Source organism: Pipistrellus kuhlii, unplaced genomic scaffold (genome assembly GCF_014108245.1).
Source record: "Pipistrellus kuhlii isolate mPipKuh1 unplaced genomic scaffold, mPipKuh1.p scaffold_m20_p_7, whole genome shotgun sequence".
NCBI classification, from domain to species: Eukaryota; Metazoa; Chordata; class Mammalia; order Chiroptera; family Vespertilionidae; genus Pipistrellus; species Pipistrellus kuhlii.
The window spans coordinates 32,220,957-32,240,994 of NW_023425573.1; the positions used below are offsets into that span (position 1 = coordinate 32,220,957).

General features: G+C 41.9%; 1 protein-coding gene across 1 annotated transcript in view; it reads right to left on the bottom strand.

Annotated features, from left to right (window-relative positions):
• ITGA4 (integrin subunit alpha 4) overlaps positions 1–19,447 on the bottom strand; it is a 65,504-nt gene extending 46,057 nt beyond the window's left edge. Inside the window, exons 1-4 of the mRNA XM_036421589.2 lie at positions 19,120–19,447; positions 18,628–18,749; positions 610–716; positions 389–518 (exon numbers count right to left, since the gene is read on the bottom strand). Coding sequence (XP_036277482.1) covers positions 389–518; positions 610–716; positions 18,628–18,749; positions 19,120–19,316 — 556 coding nt within the window. The 5' untranslated portion in view covers positions 19,317–19,447. The remainder of the gene's footprint in view (positions 1–388; positions 519–609; positions 717–18,627; positions 18,750–19,119) is intronic.
• Positions 19,448–20,038: the final 591 nt, after the last annotated feature.

Consider the following 20,038-nt stretch of genomic DNA (forward strand, 5'->3'; position numbering starts at 1 on the left):
TTATTTGCAGCTAAAGATAAAGCAAGTAACCTAAATAGTTTTTTTTCCTCACTGATCAGATGTTTCAATGTAACTTCACAATTTTAAGTGTCCTATAATTGTTGAGAATTAGACTCACATATACCGAACTGAAAATGTATTTAATGCAAAAATTGGTAATTATCAACTAGATTGTAGAATTATTCAAATTAAACTGTAGAATTTCCTAAAAACACAAAGTGCATTTATGAAAACCAATAAAAAAAGGAAAGGGTACTTTGAGTACTTAGAAAGGACACATCTATTTCAAAAATCCCCTCCCCACACATCTAAAATTGAAAATAATTTTTAGAAATTAAGTCATTCACTTGTTTCTCTTGATCCAGTTAATATGAAAATCTTCTCTTACCTTGATAACATGGAGCTAGTCTTTTACTCAATTCTGTTCGTAAGTTAGAGGGCATTCTATAGCAGCCACCCGTAGGGAGCTTATTTTCAGTCTTCATGTAAAATACATTTTTCCATCTATGCCCACAAGTCTGAATGAAACATAAAAGTAGACTAAATTATATGAAAGTCACACCCAGAACATCTGATGTCATGATCAGTGGACCAATTCCAATAACCTACCACGATGGATCCATTTTCTCCTGGCTGTCTGGAAAGCGTGACCCCCAACCACTGATTGTCTCTTTCTTCCAGACAAGTCTTTCCACAAGGGTCTCCGTGAGGGCTACCTACCACATTTGAAAACAACGTTATCATCAGTTACCTTGAAAACTATGTTGTTCTAGCAGAGCAGAGCAAATGAACACATCATGCTTATCCCCAATGTTTTTTACCTTCAACCACATGTGAAGTGCCCCAATCCCTGCTTATGTGTCATCTTATATTCAGTGCACAATGGGAGCGGGGGGGGGAGTAAACTGTGAGTTATGTAACTGAGTTACTTGATACAAATGTGTTCCTGATTTTTATTTGTAGAAATGACTGGGAGGGGAGTGACCAGTTTACACCAACATAGGCTGTGCAAAATCAGTGGCAACGTAGAATGCTTGGCGAAGAATTCCCACCTTTGCTTGGACCATGTATCTAGCATTATTGACAACATCATCAGAGAACTTTATTAAGACACACCTTGTATTGAGTCATTAACAATGAAAGACAGTATAGTCTTCAGCACTGAAGTCGGGTTCTTGAAGCTGAAAGGGGATGACTGAGCACGTGGAAATCGGCACTGTATGTAATGAGCATGGTGACACCGACTAGCATGGAAAGCAAACTACCCTGAGGTTTATAGTTAGCTGATGATGACTGCTCTCAGCAAGGGAGAAAAGATGTTAAAAGACAGATGATCTCAGTAGTTAATAAAAAAGCTTTGGCAGCACTTTGGCAAATACACGAATAGAAAGAAAACTAAACCTAAGTATTACTTGTGGGCAATATAGTACTCCTAAACTGTACAAAAGAAAGTCATCTACGCAGTGGTAAGGTTTCCCTTCTGTTGGAGTGGCTTCTTTGCTTTATAGCTAGTATCCTGTAGTCAAGTAAGTCCAATTAAGTGATTTTTAGGGAAGAATAAGGTGCAGGACCTTACGAATCCTTTTGCTATCTGCATTTCCACCCTCTTCGATTGCCATGCAATAGCCTATTCCATCCGGGCTTCCTTCCAAAGGCAGGCCGATGTATTTGCATTAGTATGATTGGAAGAATGTGGAACTTGGGTTTGTTTACTTCACTTTGAACACTGGTCACTGTGTTCATACATTCATAGGAACCATTTTCTAAGTCAGGCACTGTCTCCTCCTATAACCTTAACCCCTCAAGTTTCCTGGGCAAACTCAGAATGCCTATATCAATAAGGCTAATAATTTGAAAGCAAAATTATTTGCATAAAATCATCTGGGTAGGAGAGATTTTGTTTTAAGGAGTATAGGGAGATGAATTGTGTATACACTTGTTTGTTCTCCAAGATGTTGGTCAGGAAAAACAGCAAAACCATTAACACAGCAGAACTGAAGAAAGCTTCCCAGTCCCTGAAAGATTCTGTTTTAGTTGGTTCAGGTGAGGCCCTGACTACCCCAGATGATTCCCATGATCTGAAAAGAATTAGCAATTCTTCTGGAGAATGTTGTGCTCTGGCCAGGTTTCCTATAGAATAGTGACTGGCAAGGCCCACCTATTGGCAGGGGCTGCTTGGAGCACGACAGTGAAAGGAAGACACCTAAGGATGGGTCTGGGAGAAGAATGATGGGTTGATTAGCAATGTCTATTTGGAATAGGAAGAATCTTGCTTCAGCCCAAACCTTGGCAAAAGATGGTCCCAGTGGAAACGTAAGGTCTCTATGTTAAGACTAAGAAAAAGAAAAAGGAAGAGGGAAAGAAAGAGAAAGAATTGTATTGTGTGCTTCGGTAGGTAAGGTCTCATACAGAGTTTGATTGTGGCTACATGATGTCAACATAATGGAAGGAAAGTGAAAGAGACTGACATGAAATTTTAATGTTCATTGTGATGCAATTTTCAGTTTGACTTTTCAGTAAAATTGCCAGTTGTTTTTTTTGTTTTTTGTTTTTACTAATGTCAAAAACAGATGATAAATGATAGACCCTGTTTACCTGAAGTTGAAGTTCTTATTATTTACAATAGACACTTCAATTAAATATCTTCCAAGAAAATACCAAAGTCTTCTAAATTTACAATCACTAAGGCAACCAAATAGGAGAAAAAATAAGTACAGGAGAGGAAGAAGGTCACAAATAACACACATCTCTATTAAAATGTGGTGTAATATAATGGACACTTTCATCAACATTATACTCAATATTCAGAAACAAATTTACTATTCTAGAGATGCACCCCAAGTTTTTTTTTTTTTAAGTAAACATGCAATAGTTGAGAACCACACAATACTATGTTAAGTTGCTTAAGAAAAATGGCTAAAAATTTTTATCTGCATAAATAGTGAATTGTTATTGTTTGTTTCTTGGCCGAGTCTTTAAATTTAAAAATGAAAACTAGAGAAACACCTGTGTAACAACCATTTTCTGGAGCCATCGAGGATTCCACCTCGTATCCTCTGTTTTCGTTTTAGCTCCACCGGGATGTCACCACTGCTCAGAATCTCACTTTAGGCTCACTCACATCATAACCAAACTACTCACTTTCCCACTTTTTTGGTGTCCTTTCCCTCAAACATCTTTCTCTCCATGTCTGAGAACCTCTCAGGTCTTTGGGACTTATACCAATGCACCATGCCTCTACCCCCATCCCCCACTTCTTAAGCCTTTGGCCTGAATTACACCAGCATTCCTGCTTCTTCAGCTTGCCCATGGCAGTCTAGGACTTTCTCAGCCTCCATAACGGAGGGAGCCAATTGTGAATCTCCTTGTAGATCGATTGAAAGGTAGATAGATGGATAAAATCTATCTAGCTACCCTGTCGGTTGTTTCTCTGGTGAACCCTGACTAATACAAGTACATTATTTATTCACAACTATCCTGTCTACTTCCCAGGCTTAGTAAATAATGACCTACTTCATCTTGACCAGTACTAAGTCTGGTTCATGACTAGCCCACCTCCGGCACAGAGCCTGGAAACATGTCCTGAAAATGGAAGTTCAATAAATGAAAAGCAATTCAAAGCTTTGACTGGTTTGTTTCGACTATCTGATCTTCTATTTGTGTGTTTTTATCTTAACGTAAAATGTGGGTACAAAAGGGTAAATGCCCCGGCAGAAAGGAAATTCACAAACCAACACAGACATGAGCCAATTACCCTTCCACACAAGAAATAAAAACGAGTTCTAATCAGTGAACAGACTCACAGTTATGGAGGGCTCTCCTTTGCTTCCTAACACACCTTCTGTGGCCACAGTTGTACTTTCAGCACCGGTTACAAGACAGGAGCAGTTCAAAAAATGCCCATAAGTCCCCACTACCATGCTAGGGCTTTTCTTAATTTCCAGGGACTTTTGTGTACGGTTTTCTTCTTGAATGCCTACAGAATCTTGGCAGAGAAATAAAACCTTCTCCTCATCAGTTTACACTCGGGGCCTCCTCCAGAGCTTTTCCTTCACCTGGCTTGCTCCTAAGGCCGCTCCTTTATCACGTGGTTCCCGGCCTTGACCGGGCATGAGGCTCACCTGGGGAGAGTTCTGAACAAATCCGACACCTGGTTCCTGCTCCCAGCGGCTCCCTCCGATGTGATTCGCCTGGGTTCAGACCCAGGCGTCAGAATTATCCTAAAAGCTCCCTGGGCAGTTGTAGTGTGCCCTTGGGCTTGTGAGCACCTGCTCTGCCATGTAAATGCTGTGCCTTTCCTGCGTTATGTCATATCTGAAAAGAAACCACTTCCTTTAAAAAATAATAATAGAGGGAGGGGGCGGGCTATAAGGAGTCAATGGGGAGGGGAAAATGGAGACATATGCAATACTTTCAACAATAAATATTTTTATAATAATATCTTCTTTCCTCCTTGGTTTTGGCTAGATATTGAAAAAGAATATCAAATGCTAAGTAAATTTTTTTTTGTGTGTGTGTAAATTCAGTATTTCTAATGTGGCCAGAAATGATGATGATTAAAACCGGCATGAGAAAGATAATGTCAGGAAACTGAACATCATAAACAAACTCAGATTATCTTTATTTTTGACTTAAATGTCAGGCTGAAATTATTTATAATCTGGTTTTCAACTCAGCTCATTTATTACCAATGTAAACTCAGTCAATTAAATCAGCTTCATAATTAAGGAAGTACTTTACATGGCTTAACATAAAAGAGGTCAGCAGAAATTAACATGTGATAATTTTCCATGCTTTTATACAACTAGAATGACTAATCCTTAGCACAGTTGAATGCATTTTCCCAATAGACATTAAAAATACAAAGCTATATTCTAAAAACTGAAACCCATCTTTCTCTTTTTTATTTTTCATTTGGGAAAGGAAATATAAAGAAGTATGCTTACTGCTTCATTTTTTAAAAATTTACATCTACTGATTTTTATATCAGTATACGTACATGTATATTAATATGAATAAGCGGTAACTCCAATAGATGAATATAAACAATGTTAGTATAAAGCCAGTTAGGTACACTTTTTGCCACCTCCTTTTGTTGCTATTCTTTAGTGTCATTGTTCCAAGTTCGAAAATATGAGACTATGGAAGGGTATTTGATCTTGAATGTCACCTCCATGAGGGCAGGTACTTGTATTTTGTTGACTGTAACACTCCCACAGCCCAGAACAGGGCTGCAGGAGGCTGGAATGAAATATGTATTTGCTGAGAGAGGGAATTCTGAAGTACATTATACCACCACAAGTAGATTTACTGATTATTCACTGCAGCGATTTTCAACCTTTTCCATCTCATGGCACACATAAACTAACTACTAATATTCGGCAGCACACCAAAAAATATATAGTTTTTCCTGATCTGATAAAAAGTAAATAGAATAGGTATAATTTTGATTCATTCACACCTCTTGTGGCACACTGGTTGAAAATTGCTGCTTTACTGCAATAATTTCACTAAACTCTCAGGGATCTAAGCTTTGGAGATCTTCCTTCACTACTATTTTTCCTTTCTTCTCTTCTAACACATTGCCTTGAGTTTTAAGATGGTAATAGATGGCCTGAAGGAAAACCGTGTTTGCTGGTTTGAAAGTCCTTACAAAATGGGGCATGTGACCAGGACTATTTAAAACAGAGAGTCAGCTGGGCCCACAGGAGGTGCCTGTCTCACAGCCTTTACACAGGATTATGGGGAGTGAGTGAGATTATGGGTGAAGCACTTGGGCCAGAGCTTAGCAGAGAAAGCAAACAAATGTTAGCTGATGCTAGCATTGTTATTTTAAGTATTAATCTAAACATGTGATTACACTAAACATATGTCATGGAATATACCCTCCATAAAATATTGGTGGCACTTCTTGTCACCTAATCCTTATCTTATACTTTAGCTCATTTACTTCTCACAGTAGCAGTAGGAAAGACTAGTTTATCAATCCTATTTTACAAACGAGAAAAATTTTAAAGAAAAAAAATAATAACTTGTCCAACCCCATGGGGCTAGTAAATGGAAAATATTAGAATAAAAAACTTGTCAGAACTAGAAGGTGTATTACTTCCCACTAACCTATATATCTTTCTATCTATCTATCTATCTATCTATCTATCTATCTATCTATCTCTATCTATCATCTATCTATCTATCTATCTATCTATCTATCTATCTATCTATCTATCTATATGGCTAATATGTGAAGTGTTCCCTCGGGAGTTCAACTGGGAGACCAGGAATTCAATCTCTTGCTATAAAGTGTGCTGACCACCAGTGTTGCGGAACGAAGGAAGACCCCAACCAGCAGCTGTAAGGCCCTGATCAGCCCCGATGTCCGGCCAGGGGTAGGGACCCTACTTGTGAACAAATTCTGTGCAGCGGGCCTCTAGTAGCATATAAAATAGAAGTCTACAAATATTTCAGCTGTGTGAATTACCTGAAGTCATGTCACTAAGTTTTTCTCATCAGAAAATGTGTAAAATGTCACTAATCTGCCCCCATACTATATAGTCAACTCTACAGTGTTCACGAAAAATATCATTTACTTGGGTCCCTGTCTTGTCCTGTGCTTTCCCTCAATTTAGACCAGTTCTCAGAGTCTCGGCATTTCCATCAAGGAAAGACCAAAAGGAAAAATCAGACTCACAGTTCTTCTTTCATCACTTGTTGACAGCTTGAGTGAAATACTCTGTAGGTAGGGGTGCCTGGGACATTTGGTTCTAATATCATGTTTGCTTTATCTGCCTGTGTACTGTGCTGTGATTTCCTCATCACTTCAGACATTTGATTGGGGCACTCTGTCTGGCTGTCTAGCTACGAAGATAGATATATGTATCTGAACAAGTGATATAATTTCAAGTTTCAGAAAAATAGTGAAAGTCCTTACTTCCACCAATTCCTTTTTTTTTATGTTGAAGTTCTAGTCCATTTAAAAAGTCATATATGTTTCAAACTCTTCCACTCTTTTTCTTAAATAATCCTGAAAAATGAATGACTCTTGTTCTATTCTATGTTATGTAAAGAGTCATTCATTCAAGGTATCTTTATTTGTAGAAGCAATAATTACTGAGTGAAAATAATTATACAATTCATTCTTCTAACTATATTAAGAATATTAGAAAAAAACATGTGTGATTCAAGGTGAACAAATCAATTCATATATGACAAAATTATAAGAATTACCATTGCAGGGTTAGGAAGATTACAGGACATTTATGGCTGTGCATGCAAGACTGCCTGGCAACTAATAAGTGTTCATTAAGTGGTAAATGCTTCTGCTCCCCAGCATACCCACATTATCTTGCTTTGGACTACACCAGCAGAGGGAGCTCACAATGCTGAGAGCTTTGACCAACAGTCAGCTCTTTAAGCCTAGTGGCCCCTTCTTTTAGTTTTTCTTATCAAACCTCAACTATTAAATCTATTATAATAAGTTTATCTTATTAAACTATTTAGTTTCCCCATGCATCAAATAAAATGTGATGATGTTTCTAAAAGATAACAGTAATGTGTATTAATTCAATAGTAATAACAATTTATATAATAAAGAACTAATATGCTAATTAGACCAGATGGCAGAATGACCTTCTGGAATGATCAGTAGGTGGGGCCATGTGGCCATGAGGCAGTGGGGGCTGCGAGGCCCCTTGCATGAATTTTGTGCATCGGGCCTCTAGTTGAGCAATAGAGTAAAATGTGTTAGAGGTGAAATGGGACATGAGAGCACTAAACTTCCAAACCATAGCCTTCAGCTTGTGTAGTGGGAAACAAGAGTCAAACTATCAAAATAAACATCAACAATAAACACCATTATCAAAATATTTTCTTCCTGGAAAAACAGGTATTGAAATGTCAACTTCTCAGATTTCCTAGCAAAATCTAATAATGACTAATAACCATTCTCAACTTATGTGAGAAATTGTTTATATAATCTCAGGCCTGAAAAATGCCAGTACTTCAGTCCTCTTTTACATTTCATTTTATATACTTTTTAAACTTTAGATTTTTATTTATTTTACTTTACTGTTTCCAGAAAGAGAGTTTAACACTGAGGTAAACATCTGCAGAGGGTAGTGCCAAGTTTTGTGTTGCCTTTTTATAAATCGGGGCTGATCCTGAGCTACCCATAAGGCCCCAGAACTCTGGAAAACCTGGTCATTTAGGAGCTTGATTCTAGGTTTAGTGTCTCTTCCAGAGATCTTAGGCCCAAACTCAAATTCCTGCAGAAAACCTACACAAACCTTTTTACTAACTTCACCAGAAAAATATACTGCAACTTGTCATAATTGAACATGAGTGAACATAATTTAAAGATGGACCATTGTCTTACAATAATTGCTAATATTTATGATATGCTTTCTATGTATATATTAACTCATTTAATTTTCATTCCATCCCTATGAGTAGGTATTATTATCATGGTCCCAATTTTACAGGTGGAGAAGCTGAAACAAAGGGAGGTTAAGCATCTTGCCCCAAATCACAACCCTAATTAGTGGAGAAAGGATTCAAGCTCACATGGTTAATTAGCACTTATACTACCTTTCAATGATCTGCTATTAATACTTTCCCCTATTAATGTAGGAAAAGAACCCAATATTAACATTATTAATAATTCTATACTCATTTTATTTCTATAATAAATCTACTAAGCTGGTAACATTAATTTCCAACATTAAAAAATTCTCTTCTTCCATGGTTTCCAGTTAATCTCTTTGTCTTCAGGATTCACTTGAAAAACTATCACTAATATATGAATACCATTTTGAGTGTCTTTGAAAGAAGAAAACACAAAAATGTTTACAGAAGCAAACTCTGGGGAAATCTGCTCTGGCTTAATGCTAGGTGGGCCATATTGAAGTTCTGTGCCTGGGTTGGGAATTCACAGGGCAGAACAGAAGATGTCAGGAAGACAGCAAGGCTTAAAAATACAAGAGAGAAGTATCAATCAGTCAGGGAGTGTTTGGCATTGCCCTGCACCAATGGAGGATCGGACTGAGATGAGGAGTTACAGATATTAGCAGACATGTCTCTATAAAAAGCTTCAAGGATGGGATAAAATGTTGCAGAGATAATGATTGTGTACAAAAACTATCAAACAGAAAACGTTCACAGGAAAAACAAAGAATGGTATCAGGGTGAGGTAGACCTAGAAAGATTTCACAACAGAGGGTGTGCCTGGAAAGTCTTCATGTAGGGTGTTTAAGCCTCTTGACACGTTATTTCCCATCAAAGAGATCTGGCAGCTAAGTCTGCATGGTTTCTCTTCTCATTGTGCATCACAGACTTTCATATAAATATTTGCTATCTTTAAAAAAACAGATTTTTGGAGGTAAACTGAGAGCATCAGCACAAACACACTGCATTACTGAGCCCAGTCCTATCAGTTATAAGACCACTTATATGTTTCAATTTGACATTTCAGCTACTTTTAAAATTTAAAAAAAATCCTTGTTTTTAAAGATGGTCAGGTCCAAGCTCCCATCTCTGGAGTGAGTGTTATTGTTTAGACTGCCTGGTACAAACTGATGGGAACCCAAGGCTGCTTACACTTCTTGGAATGATGCTGAAGTGTGCAGCAGAGGATCCCACCCAATCAGAGAAATGTATCCATCCATTTCATATGTATTGAGCTTTTACTATGTGCTCATCAAAACTGGTAAGAACTGGCTCAACTACTCAGGGGTCTACTCTTCTAGGAAACCATCTCTAATTATCCAATTTCTCCCCCAAACCTACACAGTGTGTGTCTCTATGATCACACTTAGGATATTTTCTCATCATTAACTGCTCAACTGAGTTCTTTGAGGGCTTCAGCCATGTCCTATTCAACTTTCCATTCCCAGTACCTAGCATAAGTAATTGACAAAAGTTGTACAATTAATGAGGAACCTAATTAAAAGTTATTGAGACTTGCTTCCATATTTTCTCACTCTTACTTCTCCTCAACCCTCTAATCTGGCTTCACCTCTATAACTGGAATTCCAAGGTTACTAATGGACTGATTCTATCTGAATCCAATGAAATCTTCTAATTTTTTCCTTGCTTGACTCTTGGCAACTCCCCCCCCCAAACCCAACTCAACAGCAACAGAATCACAGTAACTAGAAAAAGGAAGAGACAAGCCTGCGACTGGAGCGATTTTGATCCTGTCGATCACTCACTCTTCTCAAATTCTCTCATCCTTAGACCTCTGTAATGCCACACCAACCTGACTTCCTTCCCATCCCTTCTTCTCAGGTATTTTTTTCAGGCTTCTCTTCTTCGTGGTTCACAACCACGGAGAAGAGAAGAAGAATATTCGTATCATTTGGGAACCTATAGAGAATCCTGATGCCCTATTAAGGATTCTGCACTCGATTCCAATGAGTTCATCAACCTGGAAGCTCTCCACACTTTATCCTTTGAGTTTTACAAAGGCTTCATTATATAGGCTTCACTATATAGGCATAATTGATTAAAACATTGCCCATTCCAATACCAACTCGTGATTGATTCCACCTCCACCCCCTTTCCCCATCTTGGAGCTCATGGGAGTGGGACTGAAAAGTCCGCACTCTTTAATAATCTGGTCAGCTCCACTAGTAACCAGCCCCATTCTTTTTTCTTTGATAGTTGCCAAATTTTTTTTTTTATCGGTTTCAGAGATAAAGGAAGGGAGAAGGTGAGAGACAGAACCTTAAATGAGAAAGAAACATCAACATCCACACCCCTGCTAGGGATCGAGCCCACAATCTGGGCACATGCCCTGACTGGGAATCCAATCAATGCTCAACCACTAAGCCACACCGGCTGGGACCAGCCTCCATTCTTAAGTGAGGTACAAAAGCCGCTTCATTAAAATAACCATAGGTATCTTTGTCTCTCTTATTCCTCAGGAAATTAAAAGGTTTTATTGATAGGTGCTTTGTGCCAGAGGAACAAAAACCAAATATATACGTTTTTCTTTCTATAAATTACAATATTACACTTACCTAGACCCACTTCCCAACATCTTGGGGAATAAACAACAGTATTTTTAAAGTTCTGCAGGAGACTCTAAATAGCAGCCCGAGCAGGGCAGCATTGTTCCAGCCACTTCTCAATGGTAGCATCCTCAGGGATCTATCCTGGGCCCTCTAATCTTCTCAGGATGGAGATTTCCCAGATTAAACTCATTAAACTCCAGGGCTTTGACTGCCATCTCTGGGCTAATTGCCTTCAACTCTGAATTGCTGGTACAGACCTCTCTTGCCCGCCTGACCCATACCTCCAACTGATGACTAGATATTTACTTCTGTCTCACAGGACATAGCACAATCATCCAGACAACAGCCCACGTCAGTCCATCTTTGGAAACTTCTCTGAATACTTAAAAGTTAAAGCACACTTTTTAAATATTAACTGTTCTCAAATGAAGGAGATTGGATTGGAGGTCACATATGAGAATCAACTGTGGAATTTTTCGCTTACAGTTTGTCTGTATAAATTAGTGAATTGTTTTGGGTTAATTTTAAAAATAAATTATGTCTTAGGGGTTAAAGAAACGTTCCTTCATCTCTCATTGAATAATGATCACATCCTGCTGAATCTGTCTTTTAAATAACTGCATAATCTCTGTTTTTTCCCCATTCTTACTGCCACTATCTTAACCCATTTCCTCCAAAGCATTCGCTACTCCGAAACCAGAAGTATCTAAAGCACAAATCCAATCATGTCACTCCCCAGCTTTAATTACCATAGGACAGATTCATAATCCTGAAGGGAGTTTAGGAAGTTGTACCCAAAATAATCCTCGCTTACCTCGCCAACCTACCCTCCGATTTACCTTCCACAGTCCAACTGAATGCATTTTTCTTTCAGTTCGAAGACCTCAGGGTCTTCATGCACAGTTTGCTCTGTCTGACACCTTTTCCTGTAACCGCTCTCTGCTCTGACTCCTGATTTCTATTAAGTTTCCCACATGAACATCAGTTTCTCAGGAAGACATCACCGTATTCTCCTACCTCAGATCTTCTTCCCATACTTTCCAATAAGAACCCAAAAGACTGTGAACTTGCTGGGGCAAGGACCATGTGTCTTCTGTGTGTCTAGGTTCTGGCCCTTCGTCACCCCTCAATAAATGACTGAGTGAATAAATGACCTCCGTATACAATGGATTACCATTACTGACCAGCACAGCACCATCAGGGGAGATATTTGTTAGTCATTAGGAATATGACACAGTAATCAAGTAAACTTAAGGGCAAAAATAAAATGCATTTAGAAAACCTCATCTCTCCAATTAGGTGGAAGCCATTCTTTTAGATGGAGTTTAGGAAACTGCTGGAAATCAGGGAACTTAGTTCTCTTAATGTTACAGTTTATCAATGAAGCTCTCTGTCTTGATTTTTCTACATAATTACCATGACAACCTATGTTCACAGATGATTTTTCAAAATGACCGGTCTGTATCAACTCAGCCTCATAAGCTACAATTTGAAGAGTAGTGCAAATGAAAAAGTTATCAAGTACATATTTAGAGTTTCAACAGTGGGAGGTTTGCCTTTTAATGTTAAGCTAATAATTCCTGTAAATCACGCAGAAGCGAGAGCGTGGTAGTAATAATAAATTTAATGATCCAATGCTAATTGACTTAACTTCTTCCAAATAGGTTATCTATAATAATAAAAGCATAATATGCAAATGGACCAAAGGACCAAACAGCAGAATGACCTTCTGGACGACCACGCTGTGACTGGCACTGGAGCCAGGCCATCCAAGGCGGGTGCAATGTGATTGGTCGGGGATGCCAAGATCGCTCCGCAGAGGGAGGCCCAGGCTACCCTCTGCAGGTGGATTGCTGGGGCGGGGGGGCTCACCCCAAAGAAGGAGGTCCAAGCCACCGGTCGGGGGGTGGTTAATGGGGGGCTCCACGATTGCCCCAAAGAGGGAGGCCCAGGCCACCCTTTGCGCAGTGATGGATTGTGGAGCCCCTGCTGGGTGGGTGGGGCCTCCCGCTGCTGGGAGATCATCATGGAGCCCTGTGATTAATTGCCCAGCAAAGGGAGGTCCAGGCCAGCCAAGCCATTGTCCCACGCAGAGGGAGGCTACTGGAGGCAGGGGCAGGGGCAGGGCCAGCTTCTGCCAGCCAGGCCTAGGGATGCACCAGAGGGGTCCCGGATTGTGAGAGGGGGCAGGTCAGGCCGAGGGACACCTCCCCCCCATGCACGAATTTCGTGCATCAGGTCTCTAGTATAATATAAACCAGGAGGCTAGCGAAGGGAATATAATTTTTAGAAAGAAATCTGAAGGGGAATAATGATGACTGACTTGTGATGGACCATTCTTTGTAGCAAGAAAAAGAGAGGAATTAGAAAAAGATCTAGTGCTTGTACAATGCTTGGTCTGGAAAAGAAAAGTGAAAGTATTATCTATTTATGCATAGACACCTGCTAAAAAGTTAGTGTTAGTTTATGCAGGAAAATTATGTTTCTCTAGATTAGTGCTATTCAATAGGAATATAATACAAGCCACATATAAAATGTTTAATTTTATAGTAGTAACATTAAAACAGTTTTAAAAAGGTGAAATTAATGTTAACAATATTCTTGATCTAACTCAGTACATCCAAAATATCAAACATGTAATCACTATTAATTTTTCACTATTTATTTCAACATGTAATCGATATCTAAAAAATAAATAAATAAAATAATGGAGCCCAGCCAGCATGGCACAGTGGTTGAGCATCGACCTATGAACCAGGTCATGGTTCGATTCCCAGTCAGGGCATAAGTCTCAGTTGTGGGTTAAGTCCCCAGTGTGGATGTGCAGGAGGCAGCCGAACATTGATTCCCGCTCATCACTGATGTTTCTGTCTCTCTCTCCCTCTTCCTTCCTCTCTGAAATCGATTAAAAAAAATATTTAAAAAATAAATAATGGAATATTGTACTTTATTTTTTGTACTGTCTTTGAAATCCAGCATGCAATTTAAAGTACAGCACCTCTCACTGTAAACTAGCCAAATTTCTTGTGCTCAATAGCCACAGGTGGACACTGACTATTGTATTGGGCAGTGTATCTATGTAACTTTAGACTAATTGTGGGCGTGTGTGTGTGTGTGTGTGTGTAATGCTATTAGGGCAAACTCCAAAGTAATGAAAGATCTGAAATCTTTTTTGAATAATCAATTAAATAAAAATTTTGAAGTATGATTTTATAATCATTTATGCATCTTATTATGTTCTAATTCTTTGAATATTGTAATCCATGGATGGAGTATAACTATAGTAATACAGTTGTGATTTGTGATGCGTTATTATAACAACCATCTTCTATCAAAGTTTCTTTTTAAAAAGCTTCAGAAAGGATGCAAACTGTGAGTGGAGAAACAGCCTGACCAGTGTGACTCAGTGGTTGAACATCAACCCATGACACAAGAGGTTACAGGTTCGATTCTCAGTCAGGGAAAATGCCTGGGTTGCTGGTTTGATTCCCCAATAGAGGGTGTGCAGGAAGCAGCTGATAGATGTTTCCCTCTCATCCATGTTTCTCTCTATCCCTCTCCCTCTATAAAACCAAACATATAAACAAAACAAACAAACAAAAAAAAAGAGAAGCAACTGGATGAGCGGCAATCACTAGAGCCTCCTCAGATATGACGTCTCTGCGAACAAGACCCTCCATATGGAAGACTAACTTCCTTTTGGTTCATCCAGGGGACTGAGAAGAGAGCCACTTCTCAGCTAGGCAGGAAGGTGAGCGAGTTTGTCTGCATGCAGGATGAATATGCCTCTTCCACAGCCAATCCAATTCATGTCCCTGAAAGGGTATCTTACTCTCAACATCTCACACCCTGAACATTCTAGATCACATGTGTCAAACACAAGGCCCGCGGGCCAAATCTGTCCCGCCAGGCCTTGCAATGTGGCCCGCACCACGCTGTCATCACTGCACTCCACTGCGTTTCCATCACAATGACAGTTTATGACTGTTCAGTAAACCATTCGGCCCGCGATTTAGGCTGGATTTTAGATTTTGGCCCCTTCTCTGATTGAGTTCGACACCCCTATTCTAGATAAAAGGGCATTTGCTGCTCACTTTAGACTATAGCTATAGTAAATATACCACAAATGCAGCAACATCATCCACAAAGATAGGGGAAGTATGGGGGTGGGGTGGATATTGAACTTCTTTTATGGGGAATTGTCTATTTGAATTAAACTTTGATCTGAAATTCTGAGACCTAAAGGCTAGTCAGTGTGTATAGGATTTTGAATTGTGCCAGAGACAGGCACCAATGTAAGAGATCTTTCAACTTCATCTATGGCTTTTCAAGTTAAGCTATTTTAAATGAAAGAAAATACCTATTGGCATGGCAATCATAGCTCAATATTTAGTTATTATAAGGTTTTTTGGTTCAGCCAACAAGAAAATATTTTTCATTGCATTTCATTTCAACTGTTACCTTTTAATTAATACACTTAACTTTAAAAAAATTATTGAACTTATGGGTGTGACATTGGTTAATAAAATTATATAGGTTTCAGTTGTACAATTCCATAATACATCATCTGTACGTTGTATTGTGTATTCACCACCCCATCCATCACCAAGTTTCCTTTCATCACCACTTATTCCCCCTTTACCCTCTTCTTGGGTAAAGGGGAGATACATAATCCTATATAATGAAAAGCTAATATGCAAATCAGTCAAACGGCGGAACAACTGGTCGCTATGATGTGCACTGACCACCAGGGGGCAGATGCTCAATGCAAGAGCTGCTCCCTGGTGGTCAGTGCACTCTCAGAGGGGGAGCACTGTTCAGCTAGAAGCAGGGCTCATGGCTGGGGAGCGCAGCAGTGGTGGTGGGGAGCCTCCCCTGCCTCCAAGGAAGCACTAAGGATCTCTGACTGCGGCTTAGGCCAGCTCCCCTAAGCCTTCAGTCAGACAGCCCCCAAGGGCTTCCAGACTGGGAGAGGATGCAGGCCAGGCTAAGGGACCCCCAGGTCCCCCACCCAGTGCATGAATGTTGTGCACTGATCCTCTAGTTTCTTTATAAAAGGAAAAGAAGATGCACTGTTTAAAACATTGCATGAAAAATGATTTTAGTCAATTCTTTTGCTAATACGAAAAGCTAGTACTACAGCCATTAATGTTGCAATCAGAGATTGAATAGAAATCTTGTCTTCCTTTTTGCCTTTAATTAGCCCAAAATTTAAAAGTTAAAAATATCCTTTTGGCTTGTCATTTCTAATTACTTCTCTTATTTAACAGTCAGGTTGACAACAAACTTTCGCTTTGCTTCTATTCATTCATTTATCAGTATATCTTCATTTAATTTGTGTTTGTTATACATTTACCTAATTTCTCTAAGGATATCTCTGCAGTTGATCCTCATGTTCCAAATGCCCAAAGAATTTAGGTTTTCCTTCAATTTTAACAGGTGCTATTATCTGAAATTGTATATAATGCTCTGACGTCTTCCAGTTAAAATACATAGAAATAGATTCCATGACCTTCCAGATAGGAATTGAGTGCTAGGAACCAGCAGTTATAATGTCATGGATCAGAAAACTATGACAGGATAACAGAAATGACATTTCTACCTCTTGAAGTCTTGTCAAGATCCTCTGGCAGGTCAAGGTTGCCTGCTCCACTCATCAATTCTTTATCCCACAATCCCCTCATGCAATGAAAATGATGTTTTACAGAATTATTCCAAATAGTGTTATGCTTTTATAGTCTGCTCTGGGAGGTGGAAGAAGCTTCATGAGTGACTGGGGCTTATTCTACATGCTACTGACAACTCCGAGACTTTATGGATGCTCTCTGAGTCAAAAACAAAAATCCCGTTATATGCATACTCTATTTGAATTCATTCTAAATGAAGAAAACCAGCTTCCTACCGTGTTTCCCTAAAAATAAGACATCCTCCGAAAATAAGACCTAGTTACGGGTTTCCCTCTGAGTGAAATATAAGGCATCCCCCCGAAAATAAGACCCCCCCCCCTATGCTCTGTCTCAGAATGCTATTGCTAAACATGAGAGATTTGGTCCACTGATTCTGAAAGAAATGGAGCCACAAGAAATTCACCAGGAAATTCAGGAATTGGATTGTTATGGTGATGTTCCAGAAGATGATGACATGATTGTTATTGAATAAATGAGTAAATTCTTGATACTGTAGGATTCACAGTTTGTCTGGTTTGTGTTGACAACTACCGTACTACCGTACCGTATACAGGTAATAAATTTCCTTTATTTTCATTTAACAATAAATGTGTATCGTATTCTTCTTCATGGAAAAATAAGACATCCCCTGAAAATAAGACCTAGCGCATCTTTGGGAGCAAAAATTAATATAAGACACTGTCTTATTTTCCGGGGAACAGGGTAGTTTGAGAAAAAGCAAAAACTACTATAAAAAGGGGTTGAAGGTGTAATAACTAGCTTATCTCAAAGTCTCAATATGAAAACGGTACCAATCATAACCTTTTATTCACCATTTACAGATGACTCATCAGCTCAGCAGGCAACATGTTGGACTGTTCCTTTAATTTAATTTGCACTGAAGATGAGGACATAAAAGAACAGGGCTGGGACTTTGGCCCCAAGCAGCCCTGACTTTGACTTGAGGTTCCATCTTCCCTCTCACGAGCTGAGTAGCCTTTAGAAGGACTTGCAACCCCCCAATTCACAGAGTCCTCTGTGTGGTAAGTAGGAGCAATGCCCATATGACCCAGTGGTGCTGAGAGGAAAACATTAAGCAACCTAAATAGCTAGTGCCTAACAGTATTTGGAGCAAGATCGCTCTGAATTAGTATTAGTTCCTCTTTCACACCCCACCCCATGTATCTGTGCAAAGCAAACTTGCTTTGTGGTGCTTTGAAACGTGAACTTTCTCCCCTCCCCCTTCAAAACGCATATTCCAAGTCATCATAAATCTAAGAAGAGACCTTAAGAAATGACTTCCCATAGAAGTAGCTATTGAACATGAGCGTTTTTTGGGGAGATAAAAACTAACAGTTATATGTTCCAGCTGATTTAATTGTATGAATGATGAAGATGCCAGTTTTTCCTGAGCCCTTCTTTGACATTTTTTTCCATATGCTAATAAGTAAAGCTACACCGTTTTCTGTCTTAGAGAGCCCTCAGGCTGCTTGACAGGATGTGGGATCAATTCCAACCGCTCTTCCTGATCTGCCCCCAGGCCCCTTGTCTCTTAATGAGGCTGGTGGGTCAATGATGGAAATACAGCTCTTAAGTCTCAGCTTAGCTGTATCCTGCTCTTCATGCGCTGAGACCTTAAAACGTGTTTGACAAAAGAATGGGGGAGGGGGAAGGTACCATAAAAATGCTCCTCTACGTAGTTTAGTCAGAGTTATGTCAGAGTCCTGCAAGCATCGCTCCAGGGCTTGGCACAGGCGGGAGGATGGTGACAGAAGGAAGTGTGAAGGAGCAAAGGCGGTGTGGGGAGTTGAGTGAAAACCGTTAGCTTTTCCCCAGACGCAGGAGGCACCATGCGTTCGTTCTTCCTGCACTTGTGTGTGTGACCCAGGAGCCCCCGAGCTGGGGGGGAGGGTGTGTGTGTGCACTCACTCCTGCTCCCAGGTCCTACTCACCCAGCTGGAGCTGCTGACAAGTCCGGTTGGGGTTCTTCCCGATCTGGCATCTGTAGATGGCCCCGGGGTGGACCACGGAGGCGTTGGCCAGCCAGTCGGCGGTGGGCGCCCCCACGACGAGCCTGCGGAGACGGGGACACGTGCGCGGGGCCGGGGCTGAGCTGCGCGGACTCGGATCTCCCCCCCCCTCCCCCCGCCCCCAACCTCCCGGGGAGCAGCTGGCAGCCGGCCCTCCGCCTTCCCCCGCCAGCCCTTCGCGCGCCCCCGGGCTTCCCGAACTCGCAGCTCCAGGGCCCGCGCCAGGACGCACCCCGGGCGCTGCCACCCCGAGATAAGTTGGTCTCCCGGGCAGCTCCCCAAAGAGCCAGCCACCCCCCTCTGCCGCCTCCCGAGGGAGGAAAGTTGGAACCCCCGGCGGGCAGTCCCCAGGCACCCTCCCCAGGGCCCCTCCGGGCTCGGGGATGCCCGGTGCGCCCGGACCCCGCTCCTCACCAGCGCTCGGGTCCGTGGCTGTGCAGCACCACCGAGTAGCCGAAAAGCGTGTCGCGGGGGCCCTGGTAGAGCAGCGCGCTCCCCGTGTCCACGTTGTAGGGGCGCCCGGCCGGGACCCCCAGGCACAGCAGCAGCATCACCGCCTCCCGGACGGCGGCGCCCCGGGGGCCCGGCCCTCGTCTCGCGTCCTCGGCCATGCGCTCCCGGAGGGGGACATCCACCACCGAAGGGCACGGTCCCGGGCGTCGTAGGGGATGAGGCGCCGCCGAGGGGAAGGGGGCCCCCAGAGAAGAGGTTCAGCGTGTCCGGTGCCAGCAGGCTGGAGGGAGGGAGGGAGGGAGGAAGGGAGGGACGCGCAGAAAGAGGGAGGGGAAGTCGGCCCCGGGCGGAGCCACCGCCGCCTGGGATGCAGCGCCCGCCCGCCCTCAGGACCCCACGCCCGTTTCTGCCGCGGGAGGGGAGGTGCGGGCGCCCTGGGATACGGGGCGCGGGCCTCTGGGTGGGGTCCCGGGCGTGGTGCTGAAGCGCCTGGCTGTGTGCGTCCCCCCTCCCCCACGAGGGGCTGTAGGGGGCGCTAGGGGACCTGCCAGCCTCCTCCGAGAGCAGGAGGACTGGGCTCTGGGGCTTTGCAAGAGTGGAGCTGGAGGGAGCATGGGCTTCCCCTTTTGGCTGTGGTTGGGGCCTGGCCGAGGAGCGGTGTGGCCCCAACCCGCCCCACGTGCACCCACCGAGAACGCGGGGCTTCCGCGGCCCGCCCCGGTGTGGCCCAAGGGCCACCACAAACCTGGGCGCCGGCTGCTGGGGCGGGGGCGGGGGGACCCTAGATCTTGCATTGATAATCCGCGCTATACCTGATTTTTGCAGCGTAGGAATAAGCAGAGGGCCACGATGGAAAACAAACAAAAGGAACTCCTAAGGG